The sequence below is a fragment of the Heterodontus francisci genome, chromosome 5 (genome assembly GCF_036365525.1).
Source record: "Heterodontus francisci isolate sHetFra1 chromosome 5, sHetFra1.hap1, whole genome shotgun sequence".
Lineage (NCBI taxonomy): Eukaryota > Metazoa > Chordata > Chondrichthyes > Heterodontiformes > Heterodontidae > Heterodontus > Heterodontus francisci.
Window position 1 is genome coordinate 47468432 of NC_090375.1, and position 25928 is coordinate 47494359.

General features: G+C 42.3%; 1 protein-coding gene across 7 annotated transcripts in view; it reads left to right on the forward strand.

Annotated features, from left to right (window-relative positions):
• LOC137369819 (zinc finger protein ZFAT-like) overlaps positions 1-25928 on the forward strand; it is a 359810-nt gene that overhangs the window by 323571 nt on the left and 10311 nt on the right. For 6 of the 7 annotated variants that reach the window (XM_068031379.1, XM_068031380.1, XM_068031377.1 and 3 more), the window contains 2 exons: positions 6469-6598; positions 8474-8601. In XM_068031379.1, coding sequence (XP_067887480.1) covers positions 6469-6598; positions 8474-8601 — 258 coding nt within the window. The remainder of the gene's footprint in view (positions 1-6468; positions 6599-8473; positions 8602-25928) is intronic. The other variant, XM_068031375.1, reaches the window with a different exon arrangement.

The following is a 25928-nucleotide window of genomic DNA, read 5'->3' on the forward strand; positions in this document are numbered from 1 at the left end:
GCCAGCAACAGTGGTGGAGGTAGAAACCCTCAACTCTTTTAAAAGGTACCTGGACATACACCTGAAGTGCTGTAACCTGCAAGACTATGGATTAGGTGCTGGAAGGTGGGATTAGATTGGGCGGCTAGTTTTTTCGGACGGTGCAGGCATGATGGGCTGAATGGCCTCCTCTGCCTTAATTTTTCTATGGTTCTATGGTCCTGCCCCCTGTAAATCTTCACCTGTCACTTCTTTATAAACATCCTTCCCCAAGTCAAGAAACTCCTGCTGGGTAATTATTGGAAGACAGGTGCCTTCCAGTAAGGGCTTGTTTTTAGCACTCCTTGATTCTTCCAGTATTTGTTTGTTTAAACCAAGCTCAGTCCAAAAGGCCTTCTGATGACCTCTTAAAAAAAAACACAAAGTTCCAGCATCTGTGGAATCCTTGTCAGTTTTAAAAATCCAAGTCCTCAAAAACAAAATTTAACAAAAAAATGGAAGCACTCATAACATGGTCAAATAAAATTGAACATTGACAAGACCTGTCAGTCCAACAGTACAGCTGTTTGCATTTGGGATCATTTGGAAATAATAAAATTAGTTTGGGCACAATATGGCAGGTTATTTTGGGGGAATTATAGGTCCAAGAAGAGGTTTGGTTAAGTAAACCAAACAAAATTTGTTAATAACTTGTACTAAGTGGAAACTTTTAGTCTATGGTTTCTATTTATAATATTGAATTGAACTGTAAAGTTCCTCCAGGGCTTGCAGATTAGTTGAAATGGGAATTACTCAAAAGTTGTATAAGAGGAAATGATTGGGGATGGAAGATAGAACACCATCAAATGGGAAGTTTTCTGAAATAATTTTACTGTAAAATAGTACTATTTTATAGGGGGTGCAAGAGCAGAGCGACCTGAGGATGTATATTCATGGAGTGTAAACGGGATGGTTTTCTGGACCAAATGTTGAGGAACCAACTAGAGAACAGGCCATCCTAGACTGGGTATTGTGTAATGAGAGAGTAATAATTGACAATCGAGTGGTGCGAGACCCCTTGGGGATGAGCGACCGTAATATGATACAATTCTTCATTAAGATGGTGAGTGACATTGTTGATAATGAGACTGGGGTCCTGAATCTTAATAAAGGAAACTATGAAGGTATGAGGCGCGAGTTGGCTATGATGGATTGGGAAACGTTACATAAAGGGATGACGGATAGGCAATGGCAAACATTCAAAGAGCGCATGGATGAACTGCAACAATTGTTTATTCCTGTCTGCCGCAAAAGTAAAACGGGGAAGGTAGCCAAACCATGGCTTACAAGGGAAATTAGAGATAGCATTAGATCCAAGGAAGAGGCATACAAATTCGCCAGAAAAAACAACAGAGCTGAGGATTGGGAGCAGTTTAGAATTCAGCAAAGGAGGACCTCGGGATTGATTAAGAAGGGGAAAATAGTGTACGAGAGTAAGCTTGCGGGGAACATAAAAACTGACTGTAAACATTTCTATAGGTATGTGAAGAGAAAAAGATTGGTGAAGACAACTGTAGGTCCCTTACAGCCAGAAACAGGGGAATTTATTATGGGGAACAAAGAAATGGCTGACCAGCTAAATGCATACTTTGGTTTTGTCTTCACAAAGGAGGACACAAATATCATACCAGAAATGTTGGGGAACACAGGGCTTAGTGAGAGAGAGGAACTGAAGGAAATCAGTATTAGTAGAGAAATGGTGTTGGGGAAATTGATGGGATTGAAGGCTGATAAATCCCCAAGGCCTGATAATGTACATCCCAGAGTACTTAAGGAAGTGGCCCTAGAAATAGTGGGTGCATTGGTGGTCATCGTCCAAGATTCTATAGACTCTGGAACAGTTCCCACAGATTGGAGGGTAGCTAATGTAACCCCACTATTGAAAAAGGGAGGTGGAGAGAAAACGGAATTATAGACCAGTCAGTCTGACGTTGGTAGTGGGGAAAATTCTAGAGTCCATTATAAAAGATTTTATAGCAGAGCACTTGGAAAACAGTGGTAGAATCGGATAGAGTCAGCATGGATTTACGAAAGGGAAATCATGCTTGACAAATCTACTAGAATTCTTCAAAGATGTAACTAGCAGAGTTGTTGAGGAGGAGCCAGTGGATGTGGTTTATTTGGACTTTCAGAAGGCTTTCGACAAAGTCCTACGTAAGAGATTAGCGTGTAAAATTAAAGCGCACGGGATTGTGGGTAGTGCATTGCGATGGATAGAAAATTGGTTGGCAGACAGGAAACAAAGTGTAGGAATAAACGGGTCTTTTCCTGAATGGCAGGCAGTGGCTAGTGGGGAACTGCAGGGATTGGTGCTGGGACCCCAGCTATTCGCAATATATATTAATGATTTAGATGAGGAAACTAAGTGTAATATTTCCAAATTTGCAGATGACACAAAACTGGGTGGGAGGGTGAGTTGTGAGAAGGATGCAGAGAGGCTTCAGGTGATTTGGACAAGTTAAGTGAATGGGCAAATGCATGGCAGGTGCAGTATAATGTGGATAAATGTTATGCGCTTCGGTAGCAAAAACAGGAAGGCAGATTATTATCTGAACGGCTATAAACTGAGAGAGGGGAATATGCAACGAGACCTGGGTGCTCTCGTACACCAGTCGCTGAAGGTAAGCATGCAGGTGCAACAGGCGGTAAAAAAGGCAAATGGTATATTGGCCTTCATAGCGAGAGGATTCGAGTACAGGAGCAGGGATGTCTTGCTGCAATTATACAGGGCCTTGGTGAGGCCACACCTGGAATATTGTGTGCAGTTTTGGTCTCCTTATCTGAGGAAGGATGCTCTTGCTATAGAGGGAGTGTAGCGAAGGTTTACCAGACTGATTCCTGGGATGGCGGGACTGACGTATGAGGAGAGATTGAATTGGTTCGGAATATATTCGCTGGAGTTCAGAAGAGTGAGGGGGGGATCTCATAGAAATCTATAAAATTCAAACAGGACTTGACAGGGTAGATGCAGGAAGGATGTTCCCGATGGTGGGGGAGTCCAGAACCAGAGGTCATAGTCTAAGAATACCGGGTAAACTTTTCAGAACTGAGGTGAGGAGAAATTTCTTCACCCAGAGAGTGTTGAACCTGTGGAATTCGCTATCACAGAAACATTGTATGTTTTCAAGAAGGAGTTAGATTTTCGCTCTTGGGGCGAAAGGGATCAAAGGATAATGGGGGGAAAGGGGGAACAGGTTACTGAGTTGAATGATCAGCCATGATCATAATAAATGGCGGCGCAGGCTCGAAGGGCCAAATGGCCTACTCCTCCTATTTTCTATGTTTCTATGACAGGCCAATTGCATGTGATGGATATCAGCTGTGGCAGGCTGGGGAACCTGCTTGAGAGTGCCACACTCCCAGAGCATTTGCACTGCCTGCCTCTTACATGTTCTCTTATAGAATATAGCAATCAACATACCTGGGCCATAAGTACCAAAATAGTCATCCCATAAAAGGTTTTGTATGATATCCTTCTGCTTATGATGCCAGTTGAGTGGATTAACTTCTTGCAATCCCCAGATAAGAGCGTAAGAAATGGGATCAGGAGAAGACCATACCGCCCCTTGAGCCTACTCCGCCATTCATTACGATCATGGTTGATCTTCTGCCTTAACGCCACTTCCCTGCCTGCTCCCCATATTACCCTGATTCCCTGAGATACCAAAAAAGCTGTGTATCTCAGCACTAAATATACTCAATGGTGGATCATCTACAACCTTCTGGGGTAGAGAATTCCAAAGATTCACAACTCTTTGAGTGAAGAGGTTTCTCCTCATCTCAGTCCGAAATGATCGATCCCTTATCCTGAGACTGTGCCCCCACGTTCTCGATACTCCAGTTAGGGGAAGCAACCTCTCGGTTTCTACCCTGTCAAGCCCCTTCAGATGTTTCAATGAGATCACCCTCATTCTTCTAAATGCCAGAGAATATAGGCCAAATTTACTCAGCCTCTCATCCCAGGAAAAATGACAGTGAACCTTTGCTGCACTGCCTCGAAGGCAACTTTATCCTTCCTTTGATATGGAGACCAAAACTGCACACAGTACTCCCGGTGTGGTCTCACTAAAGCTCTTTACAATTGTAGCAAGACTTCCTTGTTCTTATTCTCCATTCCCTTTGCAATAAAGGCCAGTATGCCATTTGCCTTCATAATTGCTTTCTGTACCTGTAAGCTAACTTTCTGTGTTCCTGGTACGTGTAAACCCAAGTCTCTCTGAACATCAACGTCTCTTACTATCAAAGTGAATAGCCTCACACTTCCCCACATTATACTCCATCTGCCACCTTGCTTTCCACTCGCTTAATCTCTTTGCGGCCTTTTTGTGTCCTCCTCATAGCTTATTCCCACTTAGCTTTGTATCGTCAGCAAACTTAGATACATTACTGTCAGTCTCTTTGTCTAAGTCTTTAATATAGATTTAGATCCTGCGGCACTCCACTAGTTACAGTCTGCCAACTTGAAAATGCCCCTACTCTTTGCCTCCTGTCTGTTAATCAATTCTCTATCCATGCTAACATATTACACCTAACTTCATTCACCCTTACCTTGTGTATTTTCCTTCTATGCACCATCTTATTGAATGCCTTTTGGAAATCCAAATATACTACATCTAATGGTCCCCCCTTATTTACCCTACTAGTTAAATCTTCAAAAAACTCTATTAAATTTGTCAAACACCATTTCCCTTTCATAGAAGCAGATGGTTTGTCTCGGAGAAGAACTGTCCCTAAGCCGATCTTGAAAGAAATGCTACAGGGTGCACTGTTAAACCCTCTTGCAGGCAGCAATTTTCTTTTGTAGCCTTCCTATTTCCTTTGTGAGCGTTTCCATCCTTCTGCCATTTCTGAGTTAGGGAAATTGAAATCTGGCCTGAATTCCTCTGTGGACCTGATAAAAGAATCCAAACCTTTGCTAGGGAAAGATAGTCGATCCCAAACAGGATCGACTGCATTCCCTGTGAGGCCCACTTACTGACTGCAAAAGAAAACACTTCAGTTTATTACCACGTATAATTAACTTTAGATCAATTTTTAGGGAAAAAAAGGCATATTTGGAAAATTACGGTAGCAGGATTATCCTCAAGATGGATAAGGGTAAAAGAAAAGCTGGAGAATCTTTTAAGTCCATGATTTCTTGATGATATCTCTGTAGCTTTCAGCAAAATATATTATGATTTTCTCGCTGAATGGCGTATAGTATTGGCCAAAGGAATCTTACATTCGTTATCATGTCCATATTGCTTAGATGAGCCCTTAGAAATTTAAAGAAGAAAATAAGGAATGGGGTCAGCAGAGAGCTCTCCGAAGTGTGGAACTCATGGATAATTATCAACAAATAAAATAAGGGCAAAGAAACTGTTGGAGCAATACATATATGTCTATATATTTTTATAAAACTTAATGTTAACAAACTGTATACCCAAGGTGATCTAGGACAGGACCAGAAAGAAAGTTAAGGGATAAGGTGAAAATTGACCTCTATTGGTTCAACTCGGCTTCTTCATTTTTGATAATGTGGCTGATGGGCGAGAGAATACCGGAAAAACTAGATAGTCAGACAGCATGAGGAGTTGTTTAAAATGTTATTCTTTAACCTCTGGGACCTGGATTCATATCTGTCACGTATTGGTGTGCTGGGCCTCCACTCAACCCAGTCCCTAGTGGTTGCAAGAACAGAGTAGAAAACTTCCTGTAACTTTGCACAAGTTGGCAGTTTGATAAGGAAGATATCACAAGGATGATAGGAATTGTGAATGGAAGCATCAAATTGAGCCAATAAAGGAAAGCATTATTGTCTGAGGTGTATTATTGTAATAGTGGAGGAGGATGTCACCATATGGTACCTGATTTGATGGTGTTTGATGCCAACAAGAAGAACTTGCAGAGTGCCCTTCATGGATTCAGTGGGTGATGTTTGAAAGTGGAAATGGGCTGTATAGGTGGTGAAGTAGTTGTGGAGTTTGAAGCTCAGCCTGAAAGAAAAGCCAGATAGAGGGATAACACTGTTTAATATGGTGAAAAGTTTCAGCCAGTAGCCAAACAGTATGAAAGGATTATTGTTGAAAAAGAAATGAGTGGCATCTTACTCGGCAACTGTCCTTTTGAGTGTTTGACGCTAATACTGCCTAATAAAATGTGCAAAGAGTGGTTCCTTCATTGTCACTGGGTCTTAATCCTGTAACTCCCTTCCTAACAGCACTGTCTGTGTACCTACACCACAGGGACTCCCAACAGTTCAAGAAGGCAGCTCACCACCACCTTCTCGGGGCAGTTTGGGACGGGCAATAAATGCTCGCCTTGCCAGTGACACTCACATTCCATGAACGAATAATTAAAAAAAAAATCATTTGCCCTAATAGTCTCAAGAAATTCACATATATTTTATTTGGGAAAAAGAGCAATATATTTTGAAGTAAGTGATTTTGGATATATTGTGTTTGTGTGCAGCAGGTTCTTGAAGCTTCCCCAGAGCAGACTCAGACACAGTACTTTCACATAACAGAGAGTGAAGAGGATGTCCAGGGCACTCAGGCAGCTGTGGCAGCTCTTCAGGACCTGCGATACAACACAGAGAATGGTAAGTGAAGGAGTCCAACTGAGGTCACTTTCTGTAATGACGTTAACTCCATTTATATAAGAGAAGCAGAGTGGCGAGTTGTTGGTGAATTAGCTTGCTTTGCTTCAAATCTGAGCACACTCAGGTATTAGGATAATGCATAACTAGGAGCATGCTAGTAAAGTAACTATATAGTGATGGATTCAGAGCATATTGTTAAAGTAAAGCTGGAGCAGTTTAATAGTGGCACCTGGGTCTTTTTTATGACTTTGCCCTACCTGTGCATGCACTTTTGGGAAATTATGTATTTCAGTTCACAAATCTAATTTACTGGTCATGTTTTTCTGTCAAAAAAAAAAAAAAAAAAACTCACCATTGCAAATTGCAATGTCAATATTTCTCATTCAGTTTTTGTATAATTGCAGATCATAGTGTGGATTGGTATCTAAAGTCTCTGTCTAAGATCATCATCTTGTTAGAAAAAGTTGTACTCACTGTGTGTGCAAGACTATAGGCAGTTTATGAGTTTTATATAAATCATAAAATGCTGGAAATGCACCGCATTTAGCAACTTGTGTTTTTGGTATATTCCAACATTACTGAAGTTGGCTTATAAGGTGCTGGTGGCTATGTAATGTGCTGATTCTGTAAATAAAATCCTCCCAGGTATCACATTTGGCAATTAAGAAGTGTTAATTCAGACTCCTGGGCCTGAATTTTATAGAGCCCTCGATGTCGGGAACGGATGAAGCCCACCACCGACCCGGCGGTCGGGCCCGGCCCGATCTCAACGGAGGCGGAGAGGCCTCGTGGCAGCCCCCCACCGCTCAGCAATGGGACCACGATTTCCACATGTAAATAAATTAGCCTACCTGCTTAATGAAGGTCCCATTGCCTCCTGATTTGCCGCACCAATCTTCATTATGGCGGCCGGCACTGCCACACCTTTGAATCCCCGTCTGGGGAAACAAGAGGAGGTAATGTTCTCAGTGCGGGAGGGGGGAGCGGGGTCAAACTTACCTGATTGGTCGAGGGGGTGATGGGAAGGGGTAAAAGGCAAAGGTTCTGAACTCTGTGGGGGCCGGGGGGTGGTGGGGGAAGGTCATATATTCATGGTAGGTATTCCAGGGTTGGGGGAAAGGGCAGGAATGATGTGTCATGCCATTGGGGGGCAGTGGAGAGGGCATGGAAAGATGTTTTTATCCATTTTTATTAATTGTAAAATAACTGGCTCTTTAAAAATTTTGCTAGTCAATTAGGGCTCTAAGCCCTTTAAAAATGGCGCTGGCATCTGCACAGTGGCGCCGGACGCCATTGCCGGGAAGGTTCGCCCAGTCCCTCCACATCATCGGGGTGGGGTGGTGGAGGGTGGCTGTCCTGGCCATGCTAATGAGCCGCATTTGGAATCGCGATGTGAACCCCATGTGTGCGGGCTGCCATTTTTTTCCACCTGCCGCCTGTTTCAGTGGCTGACCTATAGAATCCAGGCTCTGGTGCCTCAGTGACACAGACCAGAAGGTCCCAAGTTCGATTGCTTATTTCGGCTGCAGGCAACAGCTGGGCTGCTATTATTGGTCTGAGTGCCGTAGAGCTAGTGAAGAAAGTCTGAGCCAGAGCTCCAGCTCCTGATCGCTATCTAATGCACATTTGCTCTCATGGCAGTACATGTGTGGATGTTGGGTGAAAACAGAGTCTGGCTTAGCCGTTATGCCTTCTATGACTAAGTGGCCAAGGTGCATTCGGTGTCTGGGTTCACACACATACACAATAGTATTGGAGCACTGTTGAAATCTGTGGAATTGTGCTCAGCAATGAATCCATGCTGCCTGGAGTCGAAGGGGAAGTAATTAGGAAAAAAAAATTACTGATTTTATATCTGTTGTTCCTCATTCCTAGGGGATAGGATAGATTCAACAGCTGTGAACATTCTTCAGCAAATCATTGGTTTAGCTCCAGAGCACCATGATGGTGCTGTTGCATCTGTGGTTGCCATGGCACCTGGCACGTTAACAGTTGTGGAACAAGTAAGATTTCCATTCTCTTTTATCTGGAATTAACTCTTGCAGTACTATAATGTCAAGTATAAAGTAAAACTCAGAAGTCTATTTATTTATTTAGAGATACAGCACTGAAACAGGCCCTTCAGTCCACCGAGTCTGTGCTGACCAACAACCACCTATTTATACTAATCCTACATTAATCCCATATTCTCTACCACATCCCCACCATTCTCCTACCACCTACACTAGGGGCAATTTACAATGGCCAATTTACCTATCAACTTGCAAGTCTTTGGCTGTGGGAGGAAACCAGAGCACCTGGCGGAAACCCACACGGTCACAGGGAGAACCTGCAAACTCCGCACAGGCACTACCCAGAACTGAACCCAGGGCGCTGGAGCTGTGAGGCTGCAGTGCTAACCACTGCACCACTGTCTAATTCCTACTACATGAATGTGGCATTTCTATTTGCGTGCTAATGATTCTAATTATTCTTCACTTAGTCCTGTAGCTTTACATTGTGGACATGTACCCCCTGGGATCTGAGATGCAACTGTACCAGCTCAGTTAGCTGACAGAGAGAGGAGACTTGTCTTTTCATGTTTATGTTTTATCATGTTTAACCAATTTGTTGGAGTTCTTTGAAGGAGTGACATGTGCTGTGGATAAAGGGGAGCCTGTTGACGTACTGTACTTGGATTTCCAGAAGGCATTTGACATGGTGCCACATAAAAGGTTATTGCACAAAGTAGGAGCTCATGGTGTGGGGGTAACATATTAACATGGATAGAAGATTGGCTGGCTGGCAGAAAACAGAGAGTATGCATAAAATGGGTCCTTTTTTGATTGGCAGGCTGTGACGAGTGGAGTCCCGCAGGGCTCTGTGCTGTGGCCTCAACTTTTTTTACAATTTATATCAATGACTTAGATGAGGGGAGCGATGGCATGGTAGCTAAATTTGCAGATGACACAAAGGTAGGTAGGAAAGTATGTTGCGAAGAGGACATAGAATGTTGCAGACTGATATAGATGGGTTGAGTGAGTGGACAAAAATCTGGCAGATCGAGTATAATGTGGGAAAATGTGAAGTTGTTCACTTTGACAGAAAGAATAAAAAAGTAGAGTATTAAACGGAGAACGACTGCAGAATTCCGAAGTGCAGAGGGATCTAGGTGTTCTAGTGCAGGAGTCACAAAAAGTTAGTATGCAGGTATAGCATGAAATAAAGAAGGCTATCCTTTATTGTGAGAGGAATTGAAAGTAAAAGTAAGAATGTTAGATATAGGACAGATGTCAGAGGTAGTTTCTTTACTCAGAGAGTAGTAGGGGCGTGGAACGCCCTGCCTGCAACAGTAGTAGACTCGCCAACTTTAAGGGCATTTAAGTGGTCATTGGATAGACATATGGATGAAAATGGAATAGTGTAGGTCAGATGGTTTCACAGGTCAGCGCAACATCGAGGGCCGAAGGGCCTGTACTGCGCTGTAATGTTCTAATTCTAATGTTATACTTCAGTTATACAAGGCATAAGTGAGGCCACATCTCGAATACTGTGTGCAGTTTTCGTCTCCTTATTTAAGGAAGGATGTAAATGTATTGGAGGCAGTTCAGAAGAGGTTTACTAGATTGATACTTGGAATGAGTGGGTTGTCTTATGAGGAAAGGTTGGACTGACTGGGCTTGTTTTCACTGGAGTTTAGAAGAGTGAGGGAAGACTTAATTGAAGTTTATAAAATCCTGAACGGTCTAGACAAGGTGGATGTGGAGAGGATGTTTCCTTTTGTGGGTGAGTCCAGAACTAGGGGGCACTGTTTTAAAATTAGGTGTCGCCCTTTTAGGACAGAGATGAAGAGAATTTTTTTCTCTGAGGGTTGTGTGACTTTGGAACTTTGTGCTTCAGAAAGTGGTGGAGGTGGGATCATTGGATATTTTTAAGGCGGAGGTAGATAGATTCTTGTTAGGCAAGGGAATCAAGGGTTATTGGTGGTAGATGGGAGTGTAGATTTCGAAACACAAACAGATCAGCCATGATCTTATTGAATGGCCTACTTCTGCTCCTAATTCATATGTTCATATGTATGTTCGTATGTTCATCACTTCTAGACTGGGTTGAAGCCCAGCTTTCAGAAATGAATGTTCTCCCTCACTGTGCCATAGTTTCCAAAGTTAAGGTATTATGTATCTTCAAGCTGTAATCTCCCTCTCCCACTCCAACACACGTGTGTATATATGCACACACAAACACACATATGCATTGCTGTATGGCAAGGAGGTTATATAGTGGTGATGAGATGTTTCCCTTTTGAACCTTCAGTGGTTGCCTCTGAGTCAGTTGGTCAGGGGTTCAAGTCACACTTCAGAGACATGAGCATTTAATCTCTGCTGCCACTCCAATGCTGCACTGTTGAGGTGCTTGCCCTTTGGGTGAGATGTTAAACTGAGGTAATGTCTTCCCTCTTAGCTGGATGTGAAAGATTCCATGGTACTATTCTAAGACGAGCAAGAAGGTTCTCCGGGTGTTCTGGCCAACATTTATCCCTCATGCAACACCATCAAAACAGATTATCTGGTCATTTTCCTCATTGTTGTTTGTAGGGGCTTGCTATGTGCAAATTGGCTGCCAAGGCTGCCAGCACTTGACTACACTTTAAAAGTGGCTGTGAAGAGTTTAGGGACATTTTGAGATTGTGAAAGGTGCTGTATAAGTGAAAATTCTTTCTTTAACAAGACGAATCTTGGAATTTTAAAAGTAGTAATTTCTATTTTTGAAAAAGACACTCGGCTTTTCAAGGAATAGGAGTTGGAGACTTCCTTATGGTGCATAGTTTCTTAAATTGGACTGAATCTGCACCCATCTGGCTCACTTCTGCTGCCAGTTCCTTCTTGTCACTTTAATTCTCCATATGGATGGTGGGTTGCTCCCAAGTCCCCAGCTGCTTGCAGAGTCTCACTGCAGATTTAAAGGCAGAAGCAATTTTATACCAAGCCCAATGCAGGGAAGCACTATTGAATGTAAAAGACACTATTCTGCTGTTGCTGCAGCTTTGTATTACTTACCATAAGTAACATCTTATCACATTGGGTCAGAAACATTGCAGACTGGGCTCATGCCATTAGAGACTTTTTCACAATCTCTGGTATTGTGCACCTGCTTACCCCTTGATTGTAACAGGCCAGCATTTGTTGTCCATCTCTAATTGCCCTTGAGAATGAGTAGTGAATTACCTTTTTTTTAAATTCAGTCTTGGGATGTGAGTGTTGCTGGCAAGGCCAGCATTTATTGCCCATCCCTAACTGTCCCAGAGAAGGTGGTGATGAGCTGCCTTCTTGAACCGTTGGAATCCATGTGGTGTAGGTACACCCACAAGTGCTGTTAGGAAGTTAGTTCCAGGATTAAGACCCAGCGACAGTGAAGGAAATATTTTTTGCATATTACGCAATGTTAGCATGCCACAAATGACAACCTATTACATTGGGTCAGGAACATTGCAGACTGGACTCATGCCATTAGATGCTTTCTAATATTGTTGTACCTGCTTATCCTTTGCTTATAAAGTACAAATAAAATGATTGTAGAATGGTACATAACAGAAACAAGCTATTAGGTTCATCGAGACTGTGCCGTTTTCTTCCACATGAGCCATATTGTTTAATCCCACTCTCCTACATGCTGCCCACGCCTTTTAATAATCCTATTTTTGCAGCAAATATCTTATTTATTTGTATATCCTTATAGGCTCTGCTACTTCCATGGTTTGTGACATAATTCCACATTCTAGCCACGCTCTAAACAATTTTTTTCTAACTTGCTTTTAAGTTTTTTTGTGATTATCTTAAATTTCCAACCTCATTACTATCTTGCTGACCAATTGAACCAATGGGGGGTATTTCCCCAGTCAAGGTGAGTTAAATCCCCTAAATGTGATGCTGGGTTGGAAGCCTGACATCATTCTGCCCTCCTCCAGATTTCACCCATGCGGGTTTGAAGGCAATCGGGGAACCCACCCCACCCCCTCCCCCCTCCCATGCAGTTGTTGGATAAGTAATTAAAATATTCAAATAGCTCATTAAATTGTGTTTTAAGCAAGGATTTTGGCTTTTATAGTAAGCAGACTTCTATTTCCCGAGCTGTGTAGAACTCACCAGGGCCACTGAGGCAAATGCGCAGCTACTTCAGTGCAACTGACAGGCTGGGACACTTTGATCAGTGAAACTGAAGGACTGCAGCATGGTCAGGTGAGAGGCTGCTGCTCACAGCATCCGACACAGAGAGGGCTTTTACTGCTCGACAGGTGATTTCCAACTTCTTGGAAGGCACATCACCTTTCTTGCACTTGACTCACCTTCAGCTGCACTTCCCTGCTGTCGGCCTTCACCAAGGCAGCTCTACCTTGCACCTCTGACAAAGAGGAAGAGGTGCAGAAACACCAAAAGCACCAGCAGCAGCAGGAACAACACCAGCACTAGTTGCCTTCTCGTCAGCCATATACAATTCCACAGGGCAGAGAGGATAGATGCAGAGATTCAGCTCCAAGGAAGTGAGACTCTCAACACAGGGTCTACAGCAGAGGTTCAGCTCTCTTGGTTCAGCAAGTAATTAGGAAAGCTAATAGAATGTTATCGTTTATGGGAGGGGAATTGAATACAAAAGTAGGGAGGTTATGCTTCAGTTATACAGGGCATTGGTAAGACCACATCTGGAGTACTGTGTGCAGTATTGCTCTCCTTATTTAAGGAAGGATATAAATGTGTTGGAAGCAGTTCAGAGAAGGTTTACTAGACTAATATCTGGAATGGGTGGGTTGTCTTATGAGGAAAGGTTGGACAGGCCAGGCTTGTATACACTGGAGTTTAGAAGAGTAAGAGGCGACTTGATTGAAACATATATAAGATCTTGAGGGGTCTTGACAGGGTGGATGTGGAAAGGATGTTTCCCCTTGTGGGAGAATCTAGAACTAGGGGTCACTATTTAAAAATAAGGGGTTGCCCACTTAAGACAGAGATGAGGAGAATTTTTTTTCCCTCAGAGGGTTGTGAGTCTTTGGAACTCTCTTCCTCAAAAGGCAGTGGAAACAGAGCCTTTGAATATTTTTAAGGCAGAGGTAGATAGATTCTTGATAAAGAAGGAGGTGAAAGGTTATTGGGGGTAAGCGGGAATGTGGAGTCGAAGTTACAATCGGATCAGCCATGATCTTATTAAATGGTGGAGCAGGCTCGAGGGGCCAAGTAGCCTCCTCCTGCTCCTAATTTGTATGTATGTATGTATGTTTGATATGTGTGAGCCTCAGCGCCTCAGGAAGCTCAGATTCTCAAGCAGCTCATTGCTGACATCTGCAGCCTCCTGGAACAAGAGCTCCTTCCCAGCTGGCCAGGTGGGCATGCATTGCCAGTAACCATCAAGATACCTGTCAGTGGAGGGCCACAATACACAGGCGCTACACAACCCACCCCTGCCCCCCCCCCCCCTAAACCCTGGGTCTGTCTCCCTGAGGTTGTGTGCTCTTTTCTCTTGCAAGGAGAGAAAATAGAATGTTATGAGTGTTAGTAATGGCTTGTGTGGGTAGCAAGGAGGGAAAATATTTGTGGAGGGCGACAGTGAGGCTTGGGTGTGAGAGGGTAGTTGGATCAGTGCGAACGTTGACTGATCAGATGGAGATGTGAAGAGATGCCTGAAGAGAGTGGAATGAGTGCAGCTGCAAAGTTTGTTGTTCTGAGGGGTGCTGTGCCAGAAAATACTGCGGAAGTCAAGGTGTGGGGCTTGGCACTAGAAAGTGTTACATCATTTATCTTATCCACCCTGCTGAGGTCCTGGAGCTCAGGTTGGAGAGACCGCACTCCTGTTGCCGACATCCTCGGCCACTTCCATGTACGCCTGCTTGGTGCTGATGTCTTCTTCCTCTCATTCTTGGGAAAGATCACATCACTTCAATCCCTCAGATCCCACAACAGAACTCCAGCTAAGAATGGGAGCAGCCTAAGGAGCTGATCTCCCTTCCATTCCATTGGTTACTACAGTCTCAAAAATCCATGTCCAGTTGAGCTGTTGTCACCCATGCTGTGGTCCCTTTAATTAGAAATCCTTCCTTTGACAGATCCAGCATGTCATCTCGCTCACCCTCCCTGATTGGTCGGGGAACTGGGAGGCAGGATGCTAAAGCCATATCTCGGTTAAAGAGCCTCAGAAAAACTCGCTCCAGCTTAACCATATTCCCAACTTGCTAATGATCCCGTTGTTTTGCCAGAGACTGTTTAGAAAATTCTGTCTAATCACTAATTATTTATCATATCGCAACCATTCAAGGTCTTGAAGATCTCTATCAGGTCACTCCTTAACCCTCATCACTGGTAGCATCCTGGTAGATCGATGCTGCATCTTTTCAATTGCTTTTACATCTTTTCTATAATGGAATGCTCAAAACTGCACACTGTACTTCAACTATGGCCTAACAAAGGATTCAGGTTGCCTTTCTTTACGGATTTTTCCACCTTGCTAACATTATTGACTTATATATTTGCACATCAAGAACTCTTTGCACCCCATCTTCCATTTAAGATCTCGCCATTCATGGTACATTTCCTTTCCCTATTATTACTTCCAAACTGAATGCATTTGTCAACAGTCAGTTGACCATCATGCTAGCTTATCTATAGCCTCCTCAGTCTTTCACAGTTCTTATCACAATTTACCATACCCCAATTTGGTATCAAGAGCCAATTTTGAAGTTATTTTCTTAATTCCTAAATCAAGATCATATTTGCTCTCTCTTAAATTCACTTATATTTTCTCATTAGTACTAGTCCTCTCCTTCCCACCCCCAAGGAAAACCACTCATCTACATATTTCCATTCAAGAAACTTCCTTTTGTCCATACTCTTTGCTTTATGCCTCCAACCTTCTCTCAATTTATGTGATCCATTTCCATTAATTTCACCTGTCACCATCTTTGCCCTAAGTCTCTTGTGTATGTTTTTTTTAATCAAATGTTTTTTGAAAATCCATATAAATCACATCCATAAACCATATTTATCTGCAAATATTTTAAAAGGTTATCAAGTATGCTTACTCGCCCTGGCCAACTCATATTTCCCAAAAGCTTAGTAATTTCATCTTGTATTTAATAAACTCTAGATGGACAAATTTCCTCCCATCTCTTGAGGAATGGCAAATTATGATAAGAATTGTAATAGACTGAGGAAGCTATAGACAGGATAGCATGATTGGGGAGGGAAACTAACAGGCTGCAGGTCTGAAGTATTAAAATGGGAAATAAAAACAAGAAATGCTGGAACCACTCAGCAGGTCTGGCAGCATCTGTGGAAAGAGAAGCAGAGTTAACGTTTCGGGTCAGTGACCCTTCTTTGGAACTGACAAATATTAAAAATGTCACAGGTTATAAGCAAGTGAGGTGGGGGTGGGGCAAGAGATAACAAAGGAGAAGGTGTAGATTGGACAAGGCCACATAGCTGACCAAAAGGTCATGGAGCAAAGGCAATTAAAATGGGAAATTGGGCAGGAATGAAACAGGAAAAGGAGCTGCTCCATTTAAACTACTTCCATCCTCCTTTACCGACAATTAAAGTCCCTGAAAGGAGGTGGGCAGCACAGAATTTACTTACGTCAGACTTTCAGACGTTAGGCCACTGTAGATGTTGAAAAGCTAGTTGGAGTTTGTACAGTGCAAGCTCTACCGAGTATTTTATAAATTTCAGATTGAGGCCCAAAAACAGGCTAATGCCTCTTTCAGGCAGGCTCCTATGTTGCCTAAATACTGCTCAATCCAATTTTGCATTTAGCGAGCACCCCTCAGGGTAAATCAAGGGCATACGATATGCCTCAAAATTGGTAGTGTTTGCACCTGTTTTATGCCCAGAAAATGGGCACATTGTATTCCAGTTTCTTCTCCATTGTCTCTAATTAATACCAATATCCTTCCTTCCGCCCTTCCTTTTTTTCTTTCTCTGTCCCACCTGAAAGATCGTGTTTGACACATTACTTGGTTGTTCAATTTTAGGGAAATAGGTACTTATTACAGTATTTTTGCTCAACTGTAGCTACTCCCAGATCAATGCAAGGAGTCCAGTTGTTCTGGGAATCTTGTTCTTCATGCTGCTGCCTGGGGGTAGTTTCATGTTGCTTATGTAACTATTGTTAGTCAGAAGGTTAAAAAAAATCTTCATTGAATTACTTCAGTTTTACAGCATAGAAACAAGCATTTGGCTAACTGGTCTATGGCAGTGTTTATGTTCCACATGTGCCTCCTCCTACTGACCTCCATCAAACCGTATCAGTGTATCCTTCTATTCCCCCTCGTGCTTATCTAGCTTCACCTTAAATGCATTTATACTATTCGCCTCAAATACTCCTTGTGGTAACGCGTTCCACATGCTTACCACTCTTTGGGTAAAGACGTTTCTCCTGAATTCCTTAGTGGATTTATTAGTAATTGTCGTATATTTATGGCCCATAATTTTTGAATTTCCTACAAATGGAAACATCTCTATGTCTACCCGATCAAACTCCTACGTCATGTTAAAGATCTCTATCAGGTCACCTTTCAGCAGTCTCTTTTCGAGATAAAAGAGCCCCAGCCTGTTCGGTCTTTCCTGATAGTTGTACCTCTCAGTTCTGGTATCATCCTTATAAATCCTTTTCACACCTAGCCCAATGCCTCTTTATCCTATTATAATTTTGGAGACCAGAACTGTGCACATTACTCATAAGTGTCAAATCAACCTTCTATACAGGTTTAACACAATTTCTTGCTTTTCAATTGTTTTTCTAGAAATAAACCCCAGTGCTTGGTTTGTTTTTTATTCTGGCCTTATTAATCTGCTTCGCTGCTTTTAGTGATTTGTCTCTCTGTAATCCAAATTTCTTTGCTCCTCCACCCAATTTAGACCTTTTACTAAGCAGTATGTGGCCTCCTTATTCTTCTGACCAAAATGCACTGCCTTACTCTTGCCTGTATTGAACTTCATTTGCCAATTAAACGACCACTCTGAAAGTTTATTAATATATTGTATTTTTCCGTAATCTTAATTTGTATTAACCACACCTTCCAATTTGGTGTACGTTAATACAAATGATGAACAATAGAGGTCCCAGGACTGATCAAGTGTGGCAGTCTGAGTAGCTGCCCTTACCCCTACTCTATGTTTCCTGTTTTGTAGCCAGCTTGCTATCCTTTTTTTATTCTTTCATGGGATGTGGGCATCGCTGGCAAAGCCAGCATTGGTCACTCATCCCTAATTGTTTTTGAGAAGGTGGTGGTGAGCTGCATTTTTGAATCGCTGAGATCCATCTGGTGTAGGTACGCCCACAGTGCTGTTACGAAGGGATTTCCAGGTTTTTGACGCAGCGGCAGTGAAACAACAGCGATATAGTTCCAAGTCAGGACGGTGTGTGACTTGGAGGGGAACTTGCAGGTGGTGGTGTTCCCATGCATCAATTGCCCTTGTCATTCTAGGTGGTAGAGATTGCAGGTTTGGAAGGTGCTGTTGAGGGAGACTTGGCGAGCTGCTGCTGTGCATCTTGTAGATGGTACACACTGCTGCCACTATGTGCGGTGGTGGGGGGAGTGAATGTTTAAGGTGGTGGATGGAGTGCCGATCAAGTGAGCTTGTTGGAGCTGCACTCATCCAGGCAAGTGGGAGTTTTCCATCACACTCCTAACTTGCACCTTGTAGATGGTGGGCAGGCTGTGGGGAGTCAGGAGGTGAGTTACTCTCCACAGAATTTCCAGCCTCTGACCTGCTCTTGTAGCTGCAGTATTTATGTAGCTGGTCCAATTCAGTTTCTGCTCAATGGTAACCCCCAAGATGTTGATGCCGTTGAATGTCATGGGGAGATGATTAGGTTTTCTTTCGTTGGAGATAGTCATTGCCTGGCACTTGTGTAGTGCGAATGTCACTTGCCACTTATCAGTCCAGGCCTGAACGTTATCCAAGTTTTGCTGCATGTGGACATAGATTGCTTCAGTATCTGAGGAGCCGTGAATGGTACTGCACCCTGAAAACATCAGCGAACATCCCCACTTCTGATCTTATGATGGAGAGAGGGTCATTGATGAAGCACAGAAGAAGGCAATTCGTCCCATCATGTCCATGTCCCATCTTCGTTGGGCCTCAGCTGGAGTATTGTGGACAAATCTAGACACCGCACCAAGTAAGGTACAAAGGCCTTAGAAAGGGTGCAGAAATAGGTCTACAAGGATGTTACCAGGAATGAGGGATCTCAGTTATGTGAGTGATTGGAAAAGTTAGGACTGTTCTCCTTGGAATAGAGAAGATGTGACCTAAAAGAGGTTTTCAACAATATGAAGTTTTTTAACAAAGTAGATAAGGGTAAAATTGTTCCTACTGGTGAGTGGATCAATACCCAGTGGTCATCGATTTAAAATCATTGGCAAATGATCTAGAGGGGAGATGAGATTTCTGTTCAGTCAGGCAGTTGGTGGAAGCGGATTCCATAAGTAATTTTAAATGGGAATTGGACAGGTACTTGAGGATGACGAACTTACAAGGTTATGACATAAGGTGTGAAACTAAGGAAACAGCACAGGCATGATGCACTGAATGGCCTCCTTCTGTGCTGTAAGTTTCTGATACTATGAAAATTAGTAGTTGGAGGAAAGGAACAAAATAAAAATAAACTTTTGAAGAAAGATTAATGACTATAGTTTTAAAATGGAGAAGGATAGTACCTGAACAAAGGGAGCTATTAAATCATTGAGTATCAGGAATGGTAGTTGAGTAGTCAGGTTTTAGGTGTAGAGTGGGTGTCTTGAAAGAGGGGTTTGGAATGGGCAGCCAAGAGAAGGGAGAGAAACTCAGGTTTGTAGGAGTCTTAAGCTAGAATGAGTCAAAGGCTGGGTTGGTTAGGGCGTTTGATGGGGAGAGAAGTGGGGAGTGGCAGCTGAGGCAAATATGTTAATCTACAAATTATGAAAATTTCAGCTTTTAGGTGACAAAACACCACTTCTTGATTTACTTTGTGAGTGATTTACTTTGGATTCTGTTCTTGAACAGTGCGAGGAAAGACCATTTGCTCCATTCAGAATCCCTCTCACAACAGAGGCTGAAGTTTGACATTTTTACCATATGATCTTTGGGTGGTATTCCAGCACACTAGAAATGGTAAATGGTGCAGCGATCTGTAGGAATGGGTCCCTGTCAATTTTTTCACCTGCCCAATTTTTGCCGTTATTTTCAGCTAGCACTGGAATACACACCCTAAAATCAGTGGTGTATTTAGCTAGGGCAGGAGTGGCATCACACATCCCAATTAGTCATTATTGCATCATTAATATAGAGCATCTGTCACTTCCATAAAAAAACAAACATCCAATGTTGCTAGATGGAAATGTATCTATAGAGCACCTTTCACGTCATTGGCTGCTTCACAGCCAATAGATTACATTTGAAGTGCTGTTTTGTGCTGGCAGAAGCAGCAGCCAATTTACGCACAGCAAGGTCCTACATACAGCAGACCAGGACAAAATTCACCAATCCATCTTTGAATAGCGCCATGGGATCTACAACATCCACCTGAACAGGCAAGTTGGTTTAACGTCTCCCTGAAGTGTCATCCTTGATTATATGCTTAAGTCCTGCAATGGGACTTGAAGCATCACCTTTTGAGAAATGTGTGCTATGACTGAGCTAAACTGGTACCTCAATAGATTTAAAGGGCCCACCACTTGAGAAATCGTGAAAATCTTGTTCTGCAGCCAATTTTTATTTTACTTCTGTATTTATACTACTGACAGCTGCTTAACCTTTGTGCCTTTGGCTGTTGTGCCCCTATTTCACTCCCTCTCCCATTCCAAGTTGCCACAACAGGAATGTTTATTTAAAAATCCATATATTAAATAATTGGTCTTATTTGTTCCCTTGATTATTCCATCACTTACGTCAATGGGAAAGGATTCAATTCTCTTAATGTCCTGTATATTTATAACAAAGTGAGATTTGACATTACAGTGTGTTATGAACGTGCTTCCAATGTTAATATTTTTGGAGGACTGGTGTGCAAAGACTGTGGAGAATTTTTGAGGAGATGCTGGACTTTTTTTTAAATAGGGTCATTGGAAGGACACTTGGGACTTTGTTTAAAAACAAACACTTACTGGAAGTCGCATGTCTTAAGCTAAGTAAACAGCAGGAGCTTTGCTAACTACGGATATGTTTACAGAGAAGTGACATGTCTAGATTTATGGTGGTCAAGAGTTGGTTTCGTTTTTGGATATTGTTTGGAGTTCAGTTGGGGTGTAAGCCTGCTAAGAGAGATAGGCCACCAGCCATTCCTATTCCAACTCTTTGAGAAACCATGAGAATCCAGTGTGAGAAGTGGAGAAACTGATGCAGCATTTCTCCTGAGAAGCTTCTGCAAGTCTTTCTCTCAATATCTCCTGAATGAACTGCTTCTGAAAAGATCCCAGTGACCACTGCATGTGTCTAGTGACAGCCACATGTACCTGGACGCCAAACCAAAGATCCTTCTGTACAATCCATATCTTATTCTTTTTCTTCAAGTATTAACAAGTATTTGGCCAGAGTATTATTTTGTTGTTTTGTAAAGTTGATCTCTGCAAAGAAAGCTTTTTTTTCCTTTAACCGGTATGTGTGAGTGTACATGTGTGTTGGGTTATTTAGAAGGAAATATATTTATACTTCCGTATTTCAACCAGTGTTTTATTAAGCTTTGCATCTTTATTGAATGAGTCTTGTTTTATAATAAATTAATAATTTTTGTAGTTTATTAAAGAAACCAGGTTGGCGGATTTTATTCTGAAACTAGAATAAAGTATATAATTGGCCATATCGGTAACTGGGTAAAACGTTTAAATATATGAGGTGACCCATGGAGAAATGGAACTAGAGAAAGACAGTGCATTCTCCATCCTCGGACATATCATATGATTCGGGGTTCATCTGGGATAACCCAAAGCCGACGAAGTGCAGTTGTAAGCGGGGTAATAATTGAAAAGGGGGTAAAGAAAAACGCCATGTTTCTTGTATATTAGAGTAAAGCTTACACTACCGGAGTGGTTACTTTTGATGCAAGTGCATTTGTGCAGCAGTCTGAAATAGATTATGATTCTTTAAAAACATTATCCACTCATAACCTGTCAAGTGTGGTGGCGCACTTGAAGTTAGCTATGAGACTGAAAGCTAGGTAGGCTGAAATTCAGAGACTAGTGGCCAGACAGCTGAAAGTCAAAGTGAAAGAGCCAGAGGGATGAGTGGAGTCAGAAGAAGACATGGTAACAGTGGTGCAGATTCAGTTAGACATTAAGAGGTTAGTGCTAGAATTTCAGGACAGAGAAAGGAAGTGAAAAAAGGAAGAAAGAGAGGAAAGGGCAAGAGAAAAAGAAATAGAGGGAAAGGAGAGAAAAAGGGAATACCAGATTAGAAGGTTGGAATGAAATAAAAATGGATACCCTTGACCCTGATGAAAATTCAGGTGGGGAAAGACTTGACTCCAACCCAGGACCCAGTGGAGAGCTATTTAAATTTGTGCAATCCTGAAGTTTGAGGAAAGGGACATAGAGGCATTTTTCATTTCTTTTGAAAAGCTAGCTAAACAGATGAGGTGGCCCAAAGAAAACTGGACACTGCTCATGTAAAGCAGGTTGATAGGCAGAGCCCTTGAAGTTTATGCCATGCTTTCTGAGGAGGCTTCTGCAGATTATGAGATGGCAAAAAAAGGCTATTCTCGCTGCTTATGAGTTGGTCCCTGAAGCTTACAGACAGAAATTTCAGAATCTCCGGAAACGGCCTGGGAAGACTTGTATAGAATTTGAGAGGGGAAAGCAAATTAACTTTGATCGTTGGATGCGGGCACTAAAGGTAGAGGCCACGTATGAGACCCTTAGGGAAATAAATCTCCTGGAAGAATTTAAAAATTCACTCTTTCGGTTAGTAATAATCCATGTAGAGAGCCAGAAGATTTCAACAGCCAGACAGGCAGCTGAGATCACTGATGATTACAAGCTTGTCAAAGAAACATCCGAATTAGGAGCAGGAGTAGGCCAATCGGCCCTTCGAGCCTGCTCTGCCATTCAATAAGTTCATGGCTGAACTGATTACTCCACCCCTTTGCATATCAAGCATCTATCTACCTCTGCCTTAAAAATATTCAAAGACTCTGCTTCCACCGCCTTTTGAGGAAAAGAATTCCAAAGACTCACGACTCTCTGAGAGAAAAAAATTCTCCTTATCTCTGTCTTAAATGGGTGACCCCTTATTTGTAAATAGTGACCCCTAGTTCTAGATTTTCCCACACGGGGAAACATCCTTTCCACATCCATCCTGTCAGAACCCCTCAGGATCTTATATGTTTCAATCAAGTCGCCTCTTACTCTTCCAAATTCCAGAGGATACAAGCCTAGCCTGTCTAATCTTTCCTCGTAAGACAGCCTGCCCATTCCAGATATTAGTCTGGTAAACCTTCTCTGTACTGCTTCCAACACATTTACATCCTTCCTTAAATAAGGAGACCAGTACTGTACACAGTACTCCAGATGTGGGATCACTAATGCCCTGTATAGCTGAAGCATAACCTCCCTACTTTTGTATTCAATTCCCCTCGCGATAAATAATAACATTCTATTAGCTTTCCTAATTACGTACTGTACCTGCATACTAACCTTTTGCGATTCATGTACTAGGACACCCAGATCCCTCTGCACCTCAGAGCTCTGCCATCTGTCACCATTTAGATAATATGCTTCTTTTTTCATTCTGCTTGCCAAAGTGGACACTTTCCCACATTATACTCCATTTGCCAGATCTTTTCCCACTCACTTAACCTATCTATATCACTTTGTAGCCTTCTTATGTCCTCTTCACAACTTATTTCCTACCTATCTTTGTGTCATCAGCAAATTTAGCAGCCATACCTTTGGTCCCTTCATCTAAGACATATATATAAATTGTAAAAAGTTGAGGCCCCAGTACAGATCCCTGTGGAACATCATTCGTTACATCTTGCCAGCCAGAAAATGATCCATTTATGCCTACTCTCTGTTTCCTGTTAACTAGCCAATCTTCTATCCATGCCAATATGTTACCCCAAACACCATGAGTTTTATTTTCTGCAATAACCTTTGATGTGGCACCTTATCAAATGCCTTCTGGAAATCTAAGTTCAATACATCTACTGATTCCACAGCACATGTAACTCCTTCAAAGAACTCCAATAAATTAGTTAAACGTGATTTCCCTTTCACAAAACCATGTTGACTCTGCCTGATTACCTTGAATTTTTCTAAATGCCCTGCTATAACATCTTTAATAATAACTTCTAACATTTTCCCTAAGCTAACTGGTCTGTTGTTTCCTGCTTTCTGTCTCTCCCTTTTTGAATTACATTCGCTATTTTCCAATCTAACGGAACCCTCCCCGAATTTTGGAAAATTAAAACTAACACATCAACTATCTCACTAGCCACTTCATTTAGCACCCTAGGATGAAGTCCATCAGGACCCGGGGACTTGTCAGCCCGCAACTCCAACAATTGGTTCAGTGCCATTTCCCTGGTGATTGTAATTTTCTTGAGTTCCTCCCTCCCTTCCATTTCCTGACATACAGCTAATACTGGGATGTTACTTGTAACCTCAGTAGTGAGGACCAATGCAAAATATCTGCTCACTTCATCTGCCATCTCATTATCCATAATTAATTCCCCAGACTCACTTTCTATAGGACCAACGCTCACTTTGTTAAATCTCTTTTTTAAATATCTATAGAAACTCGTACTATCTGTCTTTATATTTCTAGCTAGCTTTCTCTCATACTCTAATTTTACCTTCTTTATCTAACTTTTAGTCATTCTTTGCTGTTTTTTTATATTCTGTCCGATCTTCTGATCTGCCTCCCATCTTTGTGCAATTGTACATGTACATTTTGCCTGCATATGTACCCTCCCACATGATCTCTTACATCATCATGGTGGGCGGTAATCTTCACAGTCTCTCGATTAACCCTTTAATACCCTTATACTAAACCCACAACTGTCTGCTTAAAGATACCACACTTGTGCAGCCATGCAAAAAAATGTAAAGGTACCGCACACCGAAATGAACAGGCAGAGCACAGTGAGAAAAATTTAGAGGGGCCACTGCTTGAGAACACCAGAAATGTGGCCTAGCCAGTCTCGGCCACAATCTGAGGGCAAATTTTCAAAAATGTGGGTGAGGCAATGGAATGTTGCAGTAATCTACATCACTGTGCTCCAGCAAAAAAAAGTGCAAGTGAACAATGGAGAAAACAGAAAAGGGAAAAGTCAGAAAAGAAAGACCCTACTCCACAAACTCTCACAAATCTATGTATCAGTAAAATCAGAGTGAATGTCAGTAGAATAGATAAATTGTCTTATAGTAATACAGAATGACAGGGGGAATGAGAGAGGAACATGTTTATAATTTTAACTCTTCAGTACTTGTAGCCAAGGATAATATTGCACTGAAATGACAGATTTTACTGTCGCTATGAGTAACCAGACTGTCAGCACTATCTGAATGTGGCACTATTTTCACAGGCTGTATGATTAAGTTTGATACTATCTTTAACTGTTTTAGTGAATCATGGATGGCGGGTCCCAGCCTTGGAATTTTTCTTTCTCATTGAAATATATCTATTCTGTGTATTCTGAAATGTCCCCTTAAATGTCTGCCACTGCAGCTCTATTAATCTATCCCTTAACCTGATTTGCCAGTTCACTTTAACTAGCTCTGCTTTCATGCCCTAGCCAAGCTGTTCCAGTACAGCTACAACACTGGCATCTACCCTGCAATGTGGAAAATTGCCCAGGTATGTCCTGTACACAAAAAGCAGGACAAGTCCAACCCGGCCAATTATGGCCCCATCAGCCTACTCTCAATCATCAGTAAAGTGATGGAAGGTGTCATCAACAGTGCCATCAAGCGGCACTTGCTTAGCAATAACCTGCTCAGTGACGCACAGTTTGGATTCTGCCAGGGCCACTCAGCTCCTGACCTCATTAGAGCCTTGGTTCAAATATGGACAAAAGAGCTGAACTCAAGAGGTGAGATGACAGTGACTGCCCTTGACATCAAGGCAGCATTTGACCGAGTATGGCATCAAGGAGCCCTAGCAAAACCGAGGTCATGGGAATCAGGGGGAGAACCCTCCGCTGGCTGGAGTCATACCTAGCGCAAAGAAAGATGGTTGTGGTTGTTGGAGGTCAATCAGCTGAGCTCCAGGACATCACTGCAGGAGTTCCTCAGGATAGTGTCCTAGGCCCAACCATCTTCAGCTGCTTCATCAATGACCTTCCTTCAATCAAAAGGTCAGAAGTGGGGATGTTCGCTGATGATTGCACAATG